Source organism: Pagrus major, chromosome 17 (genome assembly GCF_040436345.1).
Source record: "Pagrus major chromosome 17, Pma_NU_1.0".
Classification (NCBI taxonomy): Eukaryota; Metazoa; Chordata; class Actinopteri; order Spariformes; family Sparidae; genus Pagrus; species Pagrus major.
This window is the reverse complement of record NC_133231.1, coordinates 29,391,390-29,410,009: the sequence shown is the minus strand read 5'-3', so window position 1 is coordinate 29,410,009 and position 18,620 is coordinate 29,391,390. Positions and strand designations below refer to the sequence as shown.

Here is an 18,620-nt window from a genome sequence, read left to right as displayed (position 1 = left end):
ATTTGAGTTTTATCAAATGCACGTTAAGTTCCAGTGTGTTAAGCATGTGGTACAACAGTGTCGCGCCTTCTTCAATACAAAACCGTGTTGTCAAGGTGTCAAATCCGTCTATTAATCGACATTAAATACAGTTTTTTTCTTCAGATTTGGAAGGAGACAACTTCAAAATAAAATAAAAGTCTAGGTCTTTACTCTTTCATATCGTTGGTTTTTGTAGCCAAGAAACTAAGCACATGTTCATATTTAACGATGGCCTGATAAATAATCCAAGTCCGAGATGCCATTTTTATTAAAAATCTAAGAGCCTTCTTAATCTTTCAAACAGTGCCCCAGAATGTTATCTGTGCTCCGAGTTCACCGTCAGCGTCTGGAGACTTCACGTGCCGTTGTAATCCGACACCTGACATCATCTGGTTCTGGCATCTTTGCTGTTTGAGTGAAACCAGATGTAATTCCCCTGCCTGGAAAAAAAAAAAGAAAAGAAAAGAAACTCCTCCCAGGACCTGCAGTTCCCATTGTACTTCCTCAAAATGCATCCAATATAAACTCAAACACTGACCTACTTTGAGAGCAGAGGAAGACGGTGGCAGACCCAGAAAACTTCACCAAACTCTCCGACTTTTTGGATTTAAGGTAAAGTTTATTGTCTTCCTGTTGATTTCTGGTACAAAGTTCAACTTTCAGTTCTGTGAATTGCTTCTCTTGAGCGGTGTGTGAGTTTTAGTCACGCTGATGTTTTGCACTAAAGGCAAACCAACTTGTGTGTAACTGAGCTGAATCGATGCAGAATTCACTGATTTTCCAGTGAAGACTTTGATTTCTCCCCTTTTGAGTTTAGGCTCACATAAATTCAAACCTATTTTTTTTTCCAGCTAAGAAAGTAATTAGTCTTAATAGGATTAGGATTAGAGGATGATTTTTGACCTAGTTGCACCTTAATAGAAAGAGTTTTGGAAGTCAGAGCTGCAGCTTTAACAGAGTTAATGTGGGGGGGGACTCATGGAAAAATACACCATGAGACATATTTAATTCAAAATATTGATTCTGCATGTGCATTAACTCCTTTTTAAAACAAGGAAACTACCTCGAGGAGCTTTCTTCAGACTCAACAAGGCACATTTTTTCTGTTTGACTGTAAATGATTTGCATAGATCATGAAACAGAATCATCCAAGGGTGAAGACATACGAGAGACAGCCTCAAAGTTAAAGCAAACAGTTTGTTTTCTACTTTTCGTTTAGGTTGGTGGCTTTTCCTAGAAACAGACACAAATGCAGATTAGAAGCAGGATGTAGTAAAACGAGAGAAACAAGGGGGGGGAGCTGATGAATGACAGATGGCAGGAAAAAGCTGAGTGAAGCAAAGCTGGAGAAAAAACTTCAGACAGTTTCAAGTCCAGACTTGAAAATGTTCAGAGAGTCTGAATCCCTGATGAGAGAGCGAGGAGGGGAAAAAAATTGACCTATTTAGTTCACTGGAGACTGATTCTGTATCTGGTGGCTGGTACTTGCATGTCGACCGTCAAATTTTGTTCATGTTAGTGGCAAAGAAAAGCAAATATCTGCAGAAATGATCTCCAGACTTTAATGGAAACAGCTCTCAGAACAGTTGTCTGCTTTATGCCACTGACTGCTGCACAGTTGTTTTCCCTCACTCAGTTTTTTGGAGGGCTTCATTGGAAATATAAACAAGCATATGTGACTCAGTGACTGCAAACCATCATGTGATGATGAATCAGTCTACAGGAGTCATTTTAAAGTGTGTTTCAGTTTATATCCTTTATTTATCCTCGCAGGTTTGACTCTCACAGCCAGACTCGAGACAAGTTCAGGTCTTCTGTGTATTTGAGCGCTGGTTTTGGTGTCACGAAAACACATTTTGTTTCCCTGTTCTTGCAGGATGTTGCAGTGTGTGTGCCTGTTGCTGCTGGCAGCCTCAGCTCTGGGTCACCTGGATGAAACGACTCTGGACAACCAGTGGGACGAGTGGAAGCTCACACACAGGAGGGAATACAATGGCCTGGTGAGTGTCTGCAAAAAAAGACCTCTACAATGTCAAATGAAATCAAAAATGTCTTGCAGTGTAGCGTGATGTAAGATGTGGACAGAATTTTTGTTGAAATCATTCATTAAACAACCAAGTGTGAAGAAACAGCTTTGCCCCCAGGAGGCGATTGTCTGATAGTTGTAGCTGGGAAAGTTCCCTAGCCTAATAAATAAACAAAAAAACTCACAACATGTCAAGAAAAGAGATATTTTTACACTTGTTTTCTTTCCTAAACAGAAAAATACAACCGTACATCCTTTGAATTCATGTTTTTCTTTCTTTTACCAAGCTAAGACGAGCTTGATATTGTTGACTTGGAGGCGGCTGAGCCCGTGATCCGAGGCAAATTCAAGTTAGCGAATAAAACCACTAGCTTCATGGCTTACTGAGCTACTTAGCTGACAGCAGCTAGCTACAGCAGCTACAGAGTACAGTCAGCAGTAGTTGTCGGTTTCGCTCACATGCTGCCCTGATATTTTTGGAGCTACCTTCAAATTCTGGCCAAATCTCACAAAGTGCACCTTTTTCAAAGTCCGGAGTTTTTAAGTCATTAAGGTTTAAAAAATGATGACATGAGATGTCATGACTTCCAAAGCCTTAGATAAGAGATTAACATGTCTGAAATCAGCAGATAAGAATATATGTGATGATACAGGATGCTGCTTTGTATGAGGAAGCTGAACTATTTGAGGGGCGGGTTTAATAAGTGGTAGTAAATCACTAATTTCTAAATAATAATAATGTTGCATATAATTCATTGCTGCTGGTCCCTTTCTACCATGATTCCACTTCTTAAACCTCTCTGTAAGGACAAGGTTGTTGGTTTTCTGGGTCTCTTTTGACTTGACAGCGAAAAGCAAAAAGGTCAGAGACCCAAAAAAAAACAACTTTAACTAATTTATAAGCTGCATACTTCGATGAAGCTGTGTACCTTTGTGGCCTCATATCTTATTGACAGACCACATCTGAACCCAAGAGGTTTGTATACAACCAAACTTTGTCCTTTTAAAGAAAGTTTACAAATCTTGATATACAAATCTGACTTTGTATCCAAATGACTCAGAACTGCAGCGTTGCAAATTCTTTAAGAGTTGCATCAAGTCCTCTTTTTCTCTTTAATTATAAGAGGAGAAAGAAATGGACAGCAGTCAGGGAAAAGATTAGAGTGCATTCATGGGAATGGACGTCAAATTTGAATTATAGCTGGAGTCTCAGTTGTTCTAGAAAAAAGGGAGTTTATTGAACAGTTTCAGTGACTCTACCTCTGATCTGTGTCTTATGTCTGCGTGCAGATGTTACTTTTTTCTGTCTTCGGGCTCTCTGCACCCCCTCTTCTCTCTTCTCTCTGTGCTTCAGTCATTCTTTCAACATGTGGGCGTCTTTTGTGCTTTGACTCACCGTCTGTCTCCGGCTGACTTAATTTAACAGCCAGTCAGTTGAGTGTCGGTCTCCTCGCTCTCTCTCTCGGCGGCCTGTTTCTGCCGTCGCCGGTCTGGCGGGTGTTTGTTCAGGAGGATTGCAGCTCTGTTGAGGCAGCGTTAAACTGAGCAGATGTTTCTCGTCAACCGTTAAGTAGCTTGTCGCCAGTAACACATCTGCATTCGGCTGGATTTATTCTGATGTTGTGACAAACGTACAACACTGAATGTTGGCAAATGTAATATTGTGGTTTGTTAAAACTTTATTAATCCCAGAGAAGAAATTAACAAACTACATTATAGCTAATTATAATATGATACCCAAAATATAATATTCTGAAATAATCTGCATAATCAGTATTTTTACTTTTGGTACTTTTGATGTTGATATTTTTGTAGTTTTACTTTGTTAAACATAAAAGTAATGCATTTAAATAATTACCTTAGTACTTGCACAATGTAGTATTGCTAATTTTACTTAAATGAAAGATCTGAGTACACAAGAGAAACACCCTCTCTGTCAAAACAAGACTGCTGCTGACAGAGTGTTGTCTCGTATCAATGACTGTTAACACATACAGTCAGGCATGTTGATCTTGTGCCAGACAATAGAGGAAACAACGCTGACTGTATAAACAAAAGAAATGTGGGGCCAGCAGCGGTTGCTCTACTTCCTTGTTTTGGCCCCCGGAGAAACAACACAGATGGAGAACCGAAAGTAAAGCAGGACATGCACAATGAGAATTTACAGTGGCTTAATCTTTCTCATCTTTAGCCAGTAATTCTGAAAAGTTAATTTTCCAAAAGGCTGGAGACCCACTTTCACCAAACTGACTGTCTTTCTTTTACTTTGGTTAAGGAAGACCTCTTGAATCAGACAACCTGGATTACAAGCATTTTCAACTCTGTTTTACCCTTGTTTTTTTCTTACACTTCCCAGTCTTCTTCTTCTTTTCTTGTTCTAATTCCTGGCTGTGAAGGAGGAAGGAAATGTGGTTTTAGTTGGTGTTGAACCAGAGTTGACCATGGATTTTTTTTTATTTCCTGAGCGCTCACTGAGGCATCTGTTCTCCCTCTGCTCTTCACCTCCGGCTAGAGGTCAGCGCTCCTCAGCTGCAGAGTGTGTTTGTTTGTGTGTGTGTAGATGCATGTGTGCAGTTTATCTACAGTACCGCATGTTTAGTGTGTTTCGTGTTGTTTTGAATCTGTAATCATGCATGTATGTATCTGAACGTGTGCGTTGGCGGTGTATTATTTACATTCCTGTGTAGTCAGCAGAAAAAGCGTGCAGCTCTCCCTCCTCACAGTGATTTTAATCAGCATTCCTCCAACAGTTCCTCTAATTCGGCCCTCCTTGAACCGACATCAATGTAATAGAATCAAAGTCTCCTCGCATCATTTGCATTTTCCATTACTGGGAATGGATATCAAGATAGAAATGGTGATTATAGTTATGCTAATGGTTGTTAAGACTACGAATACTAAGTAGAGCGTGCATGTCTTTAAGGTAACCAACCAGGCACTTGGCTCTATCTTATTCCCTCACATTGTGACGGACATCAACAGTTTGCATATAAATGAAAGGACTCATAACAGACAAGTGCAGTATAGCTGAAGTATTCAAAGAGTAAAATCATATTTTAACACGTTACAGCTGCAGTGGACAGTTATGTTGCTGTATTAGCCGCACTAGGGAACATTGTTATGTGAACATGCACCGGTTTAATTGGCCTAATTAATGAAATGGGGTTGTAACACAGACAAGCTTCCTTTCCTCGCTAATTAAAAACACAAATTTGCCCTATTTGCCCAGATTCATTTCTTTTTCGCTGTCAGGTGCTAATGACGAAAGGAAGGAAAAAGGAAGTTAAGTGAAGAATGAAATGAAGGTGGTAGCCTCATCAGTGTCTGGTGAGAAGAATTGGATCCTGACTGCTGGTGTTTTGACTCAAAGTGACACTTGTTTTTTGTCTCAGGGCGAAGAAGAGATTCGCAGAGCCGTCTGGGAGAAGAACATGCGGATGATTGAAGCCCACAACCAGGAGGCGGCGCTGGGCATGCACTCCTACGAGCTGGGGATGAACCACCTGGGAGACATGGTGAGTCTGAGGCCGTCCTGCAGGCTCAGGTTCATATCTTACCACATGTCATACCAGACTCCATGATATGAGCCCAACAATATCCCCAATCCAGCAGACACAGACTGTTACAGACACCTTTTTTAACTGGTTGCCAGAGGCCCTGACAGACTAGCATGTTAATGTACACACGAGAAGGCAAACGACTATTAACTCTGACGTGTTTCTTATCAAATCACGGCACTATAATCCCCCAATTTCGTGCCATATCAGACAAGATAACATTTGTCTTTCAAGATGGTCTCTATTATCAGCCGACAGCCAAATGCACTGTACACACTGACAGACATCAGATCGTTTCCAGCACATTCAGTTTCAGTCGTTTTGGCTTAACCACCCAATAACAAACAAACAAGACACCCATTTATCAGTTTTCTCCATGATATCAGTGCGTCAGCCCAGCTGCTGTGCTGCAGACACCAGCCACTCGTCTCAGGTTAATGAAGTACAAATTCACCACCTGTCACTACAGTATAATGCTCGGCTGCCATTCATACACCTCGGGAACTGATCTTGTTTCATGCATTCAAGCTGCTACGAACGATTCTTTACATTATCAATTAATATCTCGATTATTTTCTTTATTGTCAGAAAAATAGTGAATGATTATTATAATTTCCTTCAGCCTGAGGCGACGTCTTCTAACATCTTGTCTGACCAACAAAGAGATTCAGTTCACTATCATATACACAGCGCTTCAGTTGCACTTCAGCTGTCATGGGAGCTTTATTTTTCAGGGTGGGTAGCTACTGTACACATGCGTGAGCATACATGACTGCGCCTGCCTACATGCAAAAATATACTAATCAATACACGTCAATTCATAGAGAGAATATTTAGCCTGGAATAACAAAGAAACAGAAATGTAATGAGTTTGTTTCTTTCTCTGCAGGAAGCAATTTAACAATTGACAACGGTTTGTTTACTTTGCAAAACAGACCAGAGCTTGGCTGCATCTGAGGGCTCCAACTAACGATTATTTTCGTCAGTATTTTGTAAAAAAAATAGGACTCAGACCGACAGTTTAAATAAAAGGTTACAATAAATCAAATAAAAGATTATTTGATTAAGAAAATAGTCGCCAAGAAAAATCGAGAAATCCATCAGCATGGAGTCACTCTCAGCTACAGTCTGAACAGTTTGTCTCACTTTGCATCCAAAGCACAAGCTGAGATACAACTGTCATTAGCAACTGCAGCAAGTGATAATTGATCAGTCTGCTAAGTGCGTTCATTAGTGAGAATCCTGTTTCATTTTCCCCACCAGCGTCGCACATCTTTTACAAGACACAAAGCGGCGAAGTGTGAATTGAAACTTGCTCCTCCTCAGTGTCACAGATTCATGTTTTCCCTCTTAGCTCCTGTCGTCTCTCTGCACTCACGAATGCTGCAGCCCACCGAGGTGAAACAAAATGGAGGTTTGGTGTCCTTTAAATCAGCTGCAGTCAGCGACAACGTATGTCAGCGCGGGTCATGACTGATGGTTGTTTTATGCATCAGGATGCTGGCTTTTAACAAGCTGTGCATCAAAAAATGGGAGGGAGAGCACGACGCGTGAAATACAGCCCGCCGGTGCTTGGCCTCGTTTATTAATGACAGGAACATGTATACACATGCGGATTCTGGATAAATAGCCAATTTTATGTTTATGTAAGAACAGGTGGCCGGGAAATGAAGGATGGATTTTCATTTTCAGTTTGACTGGAAGCACTTAAGTGAAATGAAAGAAATTAACAGATGGTCTGTTTTTCTTCCGTTAATGATCTTCCTGTTTGCAGAATGAGCTGTAATGAAAGCACTGGGGAATTCTAATAATAATAAAAGACAGGGTATTTTTAAATGATTGTCTAAATATCGTACAACCAGCAGTTTCTTTCTGACAGCACGGGAGTCATTACTGTAATTCCTCGTCCGCTTCTTCTTTTATGTCTCTGTTCTGTAAATCTTGAAGCCATCACCTCCTGGTGTCACTCTCTGACAGTGGTACAGTTCAGATAAATGACATTTCACTCTGGAGTAAACTGTTTTAAACCCTCTTCATGAAACACTTTTCATCCTCTGTCACCCCGCTGAATCAAATCCTCCTGCTCCCATATCTGCTTTTACTTGTTCTTGTCTCCAGTCTAAAAATAAATCCTCTCCGCCTCTCGTCTCTTGTTCCCGTCCCAAAACATTTTTATCTCTCCAGATTATTCCAGGAACCGAGGAAAGGTTCACGTCATGTATTGTCGAGGTGGCACAACCTGTCGCGATAATTATCAACTTATCGATATATGTATGACCTTGATATCGATATCGCCTGTTGTGTGGTTTTATTTATTCTAAATATTTTGATACTTTTTCACTTCCCAATTCCAATATCTGAATAAGAATTAAAACTTAATTGCACTTTAAAAAAGCTCTACTTGTACTATTATGCTTCAACTTTTAATTATTTTTGTGGCACAAAATGGTCTAAAAATGACTAATATTGTTGTACCGGAGATGATCCCAGAGTAAAACGGGTTTTGTATAAAAACAAAGCTAACGCTAACTGAGCTAGCATTGAGGTATAAACATGGAGGTTAATAAGTTGCCAGCACCAAACCTACTACTACTTATTTATTTGGCTTCAGAGGAGGCTTGATGTTTTTCTTGACCGTCTCTCAACATTACAACATTAGTCCGACATCGCTCCAGACTGGGGGAAGACACAACATTCAAAATAAACAATAAAACACTGAACATGTTTGATGTCGTGTCACAAACAGCTGGTATCGATTAATTCTTGAGCTGTTTGTCGTGGACCATGGCCCCCGTCTCCTTTAACTTCTGCACTCTTTTCTTTCTGTGTATTGTTTGACACTCAATATTTGAAGGACATCCTCAGAAAAATTATGTTAAGATATAAACTGTGTTAACTCTTTTTCACACAGACGTCAGAGGAAGTGTCCGAGAAGATGGCCGGCCTGCAGATCCCGATGAACCGCGATCGCAGCTTCACCATGGCTCTGGACGACAACGTCACCAAGCTTCCCAAATACATTGACTATCGCAAGAGGGGCATGGTGACTCCAGTGAAGGACCAGGTCAGACATCATCCAGCACACGTCTTTTAACACAATATCCAGTTCACGGGAGCTTTAAGATTAGGTTGTTTCTTGGTAGTTTTCCGCAGAAGGACACACGAACAAATCTAGTTTAAATCTGTGCTTTTCCTTCTGTGACACGACATCAAAATGTCTTCCGTAAGAGAGGCTTGTCCAAGTTTGTTTTGGAGAGAGGAATGGGCCTGCTCTGGCCTCAGAGAGTAGAAAAGAGCCCGTTCAGGATCTGAGAGGTTAATGCATCATCGGAAGTGTTTTCTACAGTGAGTCAGTTCGACAAGAGAAAATACATCAAGGATGAAAACAATCTTGTGTGTTTGGTGAACAGAGAGAGATGGGTGAGCATGAGCCACAACAAGACTCACATCCACAAACAGAAATGTACTCATGAATGGACTCTGCCGAGTCCTGCACAGGAAGTTCGACTGAAAGATGAATTTATGGACAGGAAAGTGGAAGAACCTGCTGGTAATTTAGTCACATTCCTGTCAAAAGTTTCCAGGTTACTGAGATACAGAATACAGCAGCTGTTCTGTTGGGTTTTTAGGCATGCGATGGTGTTTGTCTGAGGGTTTGGGAGGGAAACTGAGCGAAAAGTTCCCAGGGCTGTTTTCAGGCAAAATGCTGAGAAGGAAACACAACAATTCATTGTTTTCTGTGGGGAAATGTGACTGTTAGAGGCAGAGGCAAAAATAATCACATCTGCTGGGAACATATAAAGAAATAACACATTGAGAGGAAAACTATGGAAATATAAAATACATATATATATACTGTATGTATATCAGTTAATAGGAAGAAATACTTTGGATCATATCTTGGAATATTCATGCAATAAAATATTAAAGATTAAGTTAGACAATATGAAGTTACAGTAGAAAGTTCATCTGATAAAACAGCAAATGATCTGCTGATTATTTAAGTTTTATGATTACACAGATGGGATAATATTCAGAGGGAAAGTCTCTAATCATTAGTTTCAGATCATTTCCAGCTCCCAATATGGGACAAAAACAACATGCATCTTTGTATGTCACATGTCCTCATGGAGTATATAGAGTCCATATTTGACCCGATATGTTACATCAACCAATACTGATATCGTGCATCAGAAATGGTCCGTATTCTCTACAGAATCTCAGAGATATTGGATCATATTATTTCTGAATTCTGGCCCTTTTCACGCATGTAACTTCTTGACCACATACTTTAAAAAGTCCTCCAGCATGTGTGAGTGGTGTAATAGCCTCAAAAACGCTGAATGACATTCATTATAAAATGAAAACATCCTTTATTCTTCTCTGGTTTCAACCTTCCAGGAAAATAAAAGTCAGAGTGCGATCACATGACCAGCCGGAGGAAACAGCCCGTTCTCAGTGCTGCTAATAGACTTTGAAAACAAAAGAATGAGTTTGATTATTCAGTGTAATTAGTACTTACGAGTGGACGGGGCAGCCGGGCCTTTATTTATGTAAACAAGGGTCGAGCAGAACAAGAAGTACAACGATGTAAACATGGTGTACATCTGTGCTTTGTGCCAACAGGCAGATCAGCAGCAGAATGATGTGATGTTATCTAATGAACATGAGAGCTGATGGTGAAGCACTGGAGGCTCAGCGCGGTTTTCAATGCAACTTTATTTAGTGTTTAGTTTGACTATCGTGTTAATTTATGTTATTGATATTGAGGTGTAGGTTTAGTGTTTCTGGTTCTTCACCTTTAGCCTTTTGGCGTGCCACTCGGCTGCAGATCGCGTCCTGGCCGAGCTCTGTTCAATCAGTGATTTTGGGAATGCACGTACGCAAACGAGGCTACGCCATGGATTCAAGACAGAAGCATAAATTAAGCTTAAGATCTCAATCTGATGTGATGTGATGTGTTTTATGGTCACAGCTGATTGAAATATGTGTCATATATGTAATAACTGCATAAGGATGCAATATGAATCTTATCATTTCTACATTAAAGTGCAGAATTTCTTTTTTTAACCCCTTATCAAAAACTAGACATAATAAAACAGATTTAAGATATTTATTTATTTGTAGTCAGGACAAATGTTAGCAAAAAAATGCCAATTTCGACATAATGCTGCTTTAAATTATGTTTTTAAAATGCATTGTTGTGCTATTTTAATGTAAACAGATATTATGTAATAAGGGTTTCTGACTTTGATGTAGTTTTAGCATTTTTTGGGGAAATATAAATATAGAAATATAAATGTTTTTTTTCATAGCAGATTTGATGCAATTACTAAAAACATACATTCCCTGAAAGATTTAATCACCAATTAATTTGACAAAGCAGCCGAAAATTAATTATGTTTGTCCTGCACACTGGAAACTTCAAACCTTTGAAAAATATAATTTCAGATTTCAGTAGACGGAAAACACTATTTTCATTTTCCTGTTATAACAATAAGATAAGAATCCTGGTAAACAAGGGGTGGGGACATAAGTGCTCTGTTATAAAACAGTATTTAACATATGGACCATATGAAGGCAGAGTAAGCGGCAACATTTTTGACAATTTATGCTTTTGAAAAGTGACAATCAGCCATTTCAGATAGTGTTGAGGACCCAGTATTCCCGGTGTAAATGACACCTCTGCCTGTAAATACAATGTCAGTTTATATGGAGGCCGTCGTCGCCCTCTGGTGGGTGTAAATCAAACTGCAGCTCTAATCAGGATTTATTGAACGGCTCCTCTGCTTCCTGCTGTTCATGAATTATGCAGCTGGCTGACTGCACGCTCTGCATACTAACAACTCTGCTGCTTCCTCCGCAGCTCCTTCATGAGGACTCAGTAGTGTTTTTGATGTTTTGTTTGTTTGAGGCAAATTTTCTGTTATAGCCGAGCTCAGAGCCACATTGGAGAACAGCCCCCAGTAAACTGACGTGATTACACATTTACAAAGTTTTTAAAATTAGAGCAGCAGAGTGTCAGACTGCTTTGCTTGAGGAGGAGGGGGGTAGTGGAGGGGGGTTCAAAGCCGGGCTCAAAGACAGTTTATAGTCAGACAACGACTCTAATGCTCTCATGGAGTTTTATACTTATAGACTGAGAGAGCACAAACACAGCAGCTCTGCTCTCCTTTATATGAAAGTCAAGTAGCTTTTTGAAACATTGCTGCAGGGATTTGCTCCCATTCAGATACAAGAGCATCAGTAAAGTCCAATACAGGTGTAGATAGTGCTTTCACGCCAAACTAAAGGAAAAAAAGGCTTTTTAATGTTGAAATAGGAAAGAGACAAACACAAACCGTTGAACAGTAGTTTATATGTTTGCCTTCTTTCATCTAAAACAAAGGTTTATATATATTACTGGTTGGTTTATAGCCGATAATTTGTATATAGGACTGAGAAAAAGTCCTTATGAACGAAACATTGACTTGTTGACTGTTTGTTTTTAAATAAATGCAGGAATTGACATTTTTCTTTGCAATTAAAAATTTTCATAGGCCTTTAAAAACAGAGGGATGTCTTCTTCTTACCCATCATTGCCGGTTGTCTATGGCTGTTGGTTCAAATAAAGAGATCTGTCATTTTTATTTATTTCGTGAGGCAGGCTATGAGAAAGTAAAATGACTGAGTAGGCGTTATCACAAAAGAAAAAGGCAGATTATAGGGAAGTGTGAAAAACAAAACAAGTTCCTGTTCTCTTATCTCTCACGACTCCTGATAGGGTCCTGATCGTATTTTAACATTAAGATTTCCCTTCCTTGGAACAGAGGGGTCCAAACTGTGAAGAACAGCCCCAGAAGAAAGTATTGATGAGGGTGTCTACATACGTTTTGCCACACAGTGGGATTTTTTTGGGGGTGAAACACTGACTGAAAGGGCTATTAGGGTTATTAGTCCAGGTTTCAGTGGAGAGCTTCACTGTCCTATAATCCTCTGACTCAGGGGTGTTTTAATGAGGGGCCAGGGGCCAAAAACACCTTGTGTGTTGTGTTGTTAAGATAGAAAATGGTTACCAGGATCCCAACTTGTCTGACTTCTGCACCCTGCCTGCCATGCTCAGATTATGAAAAATAATAATTAGGGACACTACATATTTAAAGAGCCTTTTTTTACCTATAGCATAAATAGAGGAGAATAAATGTTGATTTACATCAGGCGGGCCGAATTGAACCTTATGGCGGCCAAACTGCATCCCGCAGGCCCCAGTCTGGGTAATCCTGCTCCAAATGCTGTTAAGGTGGCATTTCCACCAACACCAAGTTAATTTAAAACACTGCATCAGTGTCTCACTGTGTGACATGTACACACTCCTCCTCCCAGCCAGCACTGCTCAAACCTCCTGCTCAGACCAGTGACGATGATTGACAATCAAGAAATGTCAAACAAAGTTGTCCAAGTCTGCCCCCCAGTGGACACACAGAGGAAGACACAAACTAAAACGCTTTTTGTTTTTCATCTCTCATTTATCAGTTTGATTTCTTTGCAGCTGATGTGGTGTTAAGATGTTTCTTGTCATCATTGATTCATCTGTGAGGTATTTTCTCAATAAAATGAATCTTTAAAATGTAAAAGAAACACAGAAAAAGTGTCTTTACAATTCGCTGAAGCCAAAGGTGCCGTCTCTTCAGATTACTGAGGCCGAGGCCGAGGCCGAAGGTGTTCTGTTCACTATGAGACGGATAAATCACATCTGAGAGGCTGGAACAAGTGAATGATTGACAGTTTTGCCGATTAATTTTCTGTTGATTGACAGATTAATTGATTATTCTTCCAGCTCTAATCCAACTTTTTGCTGACTTGATTTTCTTATTTATAGATCTTACTTTGCAATGAACATATTTATTCTTATTTTATACCTGACCAATCATGTGCAACTTCTAAACTATGAACAATCGAGATTTTCAGCCATGTCTGTTTATTATTTCTCTCTTTCAGTCTCAGTTTCTTCTCACTGTTATCAGGAAGGCTTTGACAGAGATTTGTGCATCATCAAACTGTATCATCAAACTAAACCTCTTCCTTCACTCCTGACAGGGTTCCTGCGGCTCCTGTTGGGCCTTCAGCTCGGCCGGGGCCCTCGAGGGCCAGCTGGCCAAGACGACGGGTCAGCTGAGGGACCTCAGTCCCCAGAACCTGGTGGACTGCGTCTCAGAGAACCAAGGCTGCGGAGGAGGATACATGACCAACGCCTTTAAGTACGTGCAGGATAACGGAGGCATCGACTCTGAGGAGGCCTACCCGTACGCCGGGGTGGTAAGAAAGACTTGCTAACTAAATTCTTGCTATCAGTCTCATCTTAATAAACTATTGCGTGCGTCCAGAGGTTAGAATATTTTTTTAGAACATTTAATTTGTCTTTCCTGTCATGTGTTCACACTTGTTCTCTTTCTGTTATTGTTGTGACATCCTGTTCTGTCGCCACAAACCACAAGCAGAACCAGTTTCAGCCAAGTGTTCTGACACTTTGGGTCAGAAGAAATATAGACACTAAACTCCCCAATATATCCTTGTCTACCCTAATGACCAAAATATATTTATGCATTTATTGGGCAACATGAAAAAGCAGTTCTGTTCATATTTTAATTTACATTTGTTGTTGACTCCCAGTCAGAACAGGCCAGAGAAGATATATTTAAAAATTCAATAAATAACATTTTTGCATATTTTTCCTGACATGATTATCTACTCAGACCTCATACGATCCCCTTATTACATTGCCTAAAATTTCCTACGTTGAAGAACATTAAAATTACATTTTGTTTTGGGTTTTTTTCCATCTGAGCCCTTGTCGCCACCACTTTGCACCACAAAGTGACACCCTGCTGGGTTAGACTGGTATTGTCCCATAATTTCTGTGAAACTGGCCCATTTCAAAAGAGTTTCGACCCTCCCTTTATTTAAACATAATGTTTTTTGTACCTACTGTAGGTTATGAGTGACGTCTTCGCCCTTATGTACCGATCACTTTTCAACACAAAGTGAGGGCCTAACAGCAGCTCCATTTAACGGCAGTTAGTGCTGACTCCATAAATCACCTCAATACTGTAACTGGCTTCTTTTGTCATTTTCAGTGGCTGTATGCAGCCTCTGTCTCAATGTGGTCATTGGGAGGCTGCTGGTTAGCTGTAGTTAGCTTTTCTTGTTGCTACCGTAACTGTTATCTGTCCAGAGTCGAGGCAGAGCAGCTAGAGGAAAACAAGAAAATACTTTCTCCACAAAATATGATCTGGTTTCATCCAAATCAGTAAATAAAGTAGTTTGTTTTGTCCAAGTTATGAAGTTGTGTGTTTGTGCAGTAATTCATGAGCACCCACCCACAGAAAACACCTCGCTCTGATTTGCATTTTATACATCTACGGCAGCACCATAAATATTAAGAAAGCATTTATGTACATTTATAAAATTTACTTTTTTTTTGTTAATTGATTCTTTATTTGGTCTATAAAACATCAAAAAACTGGATTCTCTTTATAATTGTATTACCACATCTCTTGTTTTATCCAAATAGTTAGAAACCCCAAAATATTTAATTTAGTGTGGTACAAGACAAGAAAAGGCAGCAAATTCTCATATTTGAGAACCTGGAGGATAAATTAAACTAACTAATCAATGAACTTATTGTTGCAGCTCTGCATTTCTTTACATTTTTCCCAGTTTTTCAGAATGTTTTTGGAAAATATCTTTAAAAATTCAGGGTATCACCATGCAGTGTGTATTTAATTGATTTCGCGAAATTGAATTCCTCACATTTCAAGCACTGCACTTTAGGACAGCAAAAAAAAAAGCTTTTTTTTCCAAAGAGAAAATACAACAATCTGAAATCTGTGTTTTTCTCCTCCTTTGTCTCGTGTGCAGGACCAGCCATGCCGCTACAATTCATCAGGCATGGCAGCTGAGTGCAGAGGCTACAAGGAGATCCCAGAGGGCGACGAGCACGCACTGGCTGTGGCGCTGTATAAAGTAGGTCCGGTATCTATTGGCATTGACGCCACGCTGAGCAGCTTCCAGTTCTACAGCAAAGGTCAGTGAAACTCGCTCAGACGTGGCACTAAATTTACAGATTTAATATAATTTATTTAGTCTATTAACATTAACATTAACAGCTTCAACATTTCTAAGTGAAAAACCAGCAGATATTTTAGCTGAGGGACTGTGGACTTTCAACATTTGTAAGCGCAACACCAGTTGATTTTTTTTTAGACCTTGGGACAATTTCCAGCTGTAATTTTATTGACAAGACATTGGGACTTCTGCAGCTGTGTTTGTGGCGACCCCTGCCCAAAAAAATCCTAGCAAAAATGTCTGATTTCTTAAAAATTTTACGGATTACAACTTTAAAAGTGACTGCTTTTAGGGAATTTGGGAGTTCTCCACCAAAACTTTCATCCTAGCAATGTGGAACGGGCTTTAAACTGGACTGAGTGGGGAAATTAAGGTTACGAAAATGTCCTTGAACACACCACCATAGAGGATTTTTTTTAACTTGATAATATCTTTAACAGTGAAATGGTCACTGTAAGCTACATCATGTATATACGTTGGTTCACCGATGTCCCTCCAGCTCAGATTCTCTCCTCACTTTTCCTCTCTGTCATGTGCCCAGGTGTTTACTACGACCCCAACTGTAACAAAGACGACATCAATCACGCCGTGCTGGCAGTGGGTTATGGAGTGAGTGTCAAGGGGAAGAAGTACTGGATCGTCAAGAACAGGTGGGTCACATCACCTGTCTGAGCGGCATCAGGTGGCTCATAAGGCCACCAAAATGAAATGGCGAGGTTGTTTGTTGGCGTAGCGTTGATTTGATGGCCGTCTGTCTGTCGTGTCGGTGACAAACTGATGAACTGAAGTGCTGTTTGACTCCTGGCGATGCTAAACAACTCATGTCTTTCTTCCTCTGTTGTTGTCGTTTTCCCCTGACAGTTGGAGCGAGAACTGGGGCAGACAAGGCTACATCCTGATGGCACGCAACCGTGGCAACCTCTGCGGCATCGCCAACCTCGCCAGCTACCCCATCATGTGAAGTGTGGAGCTCGGAGGAAGATTAGGGATGATGAAGGGGGCTTTGCTTAGACTACTACACACAGAAATGTTCATTCCAACAAGTGAACAACCACTACAAATATCAGTGATTTTACTTTGTTTACACAGCAAGCATATTTTTGATTTACAGCATAAGAAAAATTAATTCAGACTGGTGTTTTTGGAGTGAACCTCCTCCAGCGACAAAAAGGGCTAAATGTTGTAGACTCTGATAAGGAGGTTTAGTTATCTGGAGTTATTTGATGCACTTTAAACCCTTCAAGTCTTCTCAGTTTTATCTCCAAACCAGCAGACCTCCACTGTGGTTGCATCCATAAAAGAAACACAGTTTTTAGGACCTCAGGCCGCAGAGCATGTAACGCTAAGCCGGAGCAACAGGTTGGTTTGGTGCCAGAATAAAATATACAAACCCACCAAGCACATTTCAAAATTTCAAAATCAGAATCGACTTTATTGGCCAAGTGTGTGTACACATACAAGGACTCCGGTTTACATTTTGCAGGTAGTTGATGACAGTTTCGGTCCCTATAGATTTAATTTTTTTAAATACAGTTTGTGTGAAAACTAACAGTTTTAATCCAGTGTGTCAGGAAACATTGCTGGGCAATGGGAGCTCTTCCTTTCCTGTCAATGCAGAGTCATTTTTAAAGAATCGTAATTGTTGTTTCTCTCGATTGTGTCGACTTTTGTTGTTGTTCAGTTAAGCACTTTTCTGATGATCAAATTGTAAACTGATGTTTTCTATGAAACTGAATAAAGTTCTAATTTTGAAGCTGAATGCGTCAGTTTTATTCCTCACACTAAAAAGGGGAAAAGAGCACAAAGTTCAGCAAATAGAGAGCAGCCGACATTAAGTAACTAATTAATTTTCTTTAGATTTTTACTGTGGCGAGTCAGATGACTGATACTTTACACATGAAAAGTTTGTTTTTAGGAAAACAAATGATTGTCAGCTTAAAATAGCACAGTGTGAAAGTCCTCATATCCTGTGGATTTCTAAATGTGCTGCATTTAGCTCAGTAAATATCTGACACCTGCTGCAATACAGATAGTGGTTGATTTGGTTCACACATTAATGTATCACCACAGGATCCAGTTTGTCTAAATTAATCTATTTCTGTCATACTAGAAATATCAGTTGCTTTCTAAGTATATATGCTATATTGCAGTGATATACAAATAATGGTCCCTATACCGAATCTGACTCCCTGAGGAAAGCTGAACTTTTGCTTTTCATAGTTTCAAAGTTTTCCAACTGTCAGTTGGTGACTCTGCTTAATAATTAGCTTAATAACTACAACCAAAATTACCATAACAGCTAGTAATGGTCAAAGGGTTTTGGAGTACTTAACAGAGTAGAGGTTGGCAACATTCACTCTTGCACAATATTAGGCATGAAGGTTCAAAAGTCTTTTAACACAAAGATGAAAACAAACAATCTAACTAACATGTACTATATCAAATTATGCAGAAAGTAATATTGCACAATTATGAATGATTGCCAACAGCACACTGCCTCACACGGGGCACCATATGTGGTTCCTATGCCGACTCTGACTCCCTGAGGAAAGCTGAACTTTTGCTTTTCATAGTTTCAAAGTTTTCCAACTGTCAGTTGGTGACTCTGATTAATAATTAGCTTAATAACTACAACCAAAATTACCATAACAGCTAGTAATGGTCAAAGGGTTTTGGAGTACTTAACAGAGTAGAGGTTGGCAACATTCACTCTTGCACAATATTAGGCATGAAGGTTCAAAAGTCTTAACACAAAGATGAAAACAAACAATCTAACTAACATGTACTATATCAAATTATGCAGAAAGTAATATTGCACAATTATGAATGATTGCCAACAGCACACTGCCTCACACGGGGCACCATATGTGGTTCCTATGCCGAATCTGACTCCCTGAGGAAAGCTGAACTTT

The 18,620-nt window shown here is 39.8% G+C and overlaps 1 protein-coding gene across 1 annotated transcript; it reads left to right on the top strand.

Moving 5' to 3' along the window:
• Positions 1-573: 573 nt before the first annotated feature.
• On the top strand, positions 574-17,467 carry ctsk (cathepsin K). The gene is made up of 8 exons (XM_073486103.1): positions 574-633; positions 1,898-2,021; positions 5,440-5,562; positions 8,516-8,668; positions 13,681-13,899; positions 15,502-15,667; positions 16,250-16,358; positions 16,570-17,467. Exons 2-8 carry the CDS (start codon positions 1,899-1,901, stop codon positions 16,667-16,669), a joined length of 993 nt encoding a protein of 330 aa, XP_073342204.1. The 5' UTR covers positions 574-633; position 1,898; the 3' UTR covers positions 16,670-17,467.
• The last annotated feature ends 1,153 nt before the right edge of the window (positions 17,468-18,620 follow it).

What these genes read in the sequence shown, in the direction of transcription:
- ctsk (XM_073486103.1), top strand. Translation starts at nt 1,899, where the DNA reads ATGTTGCAGTGTGTGTGCCTGTTGCTGCTGGCAGCCTCAGCTCTGGGT. An exon ending in CCTACCCGTACGCCGGGGTG is followed by an intron (nt 13,900 to 15,501) that starts GTAAGAAAGACT and finishes TCTCGTGTGCAG; the next exon opens with GACCAGCCATGCCGCTACAA. An exon ending in CTTCCAGTTCTACAGCAAAG is followed by an intron (nt 15,668 to 16,249) that starts GTCAGTGAAACT and finishes TCATGTGCCCAG; the next exon opens with GTGTTTACTACGACCCCAAC.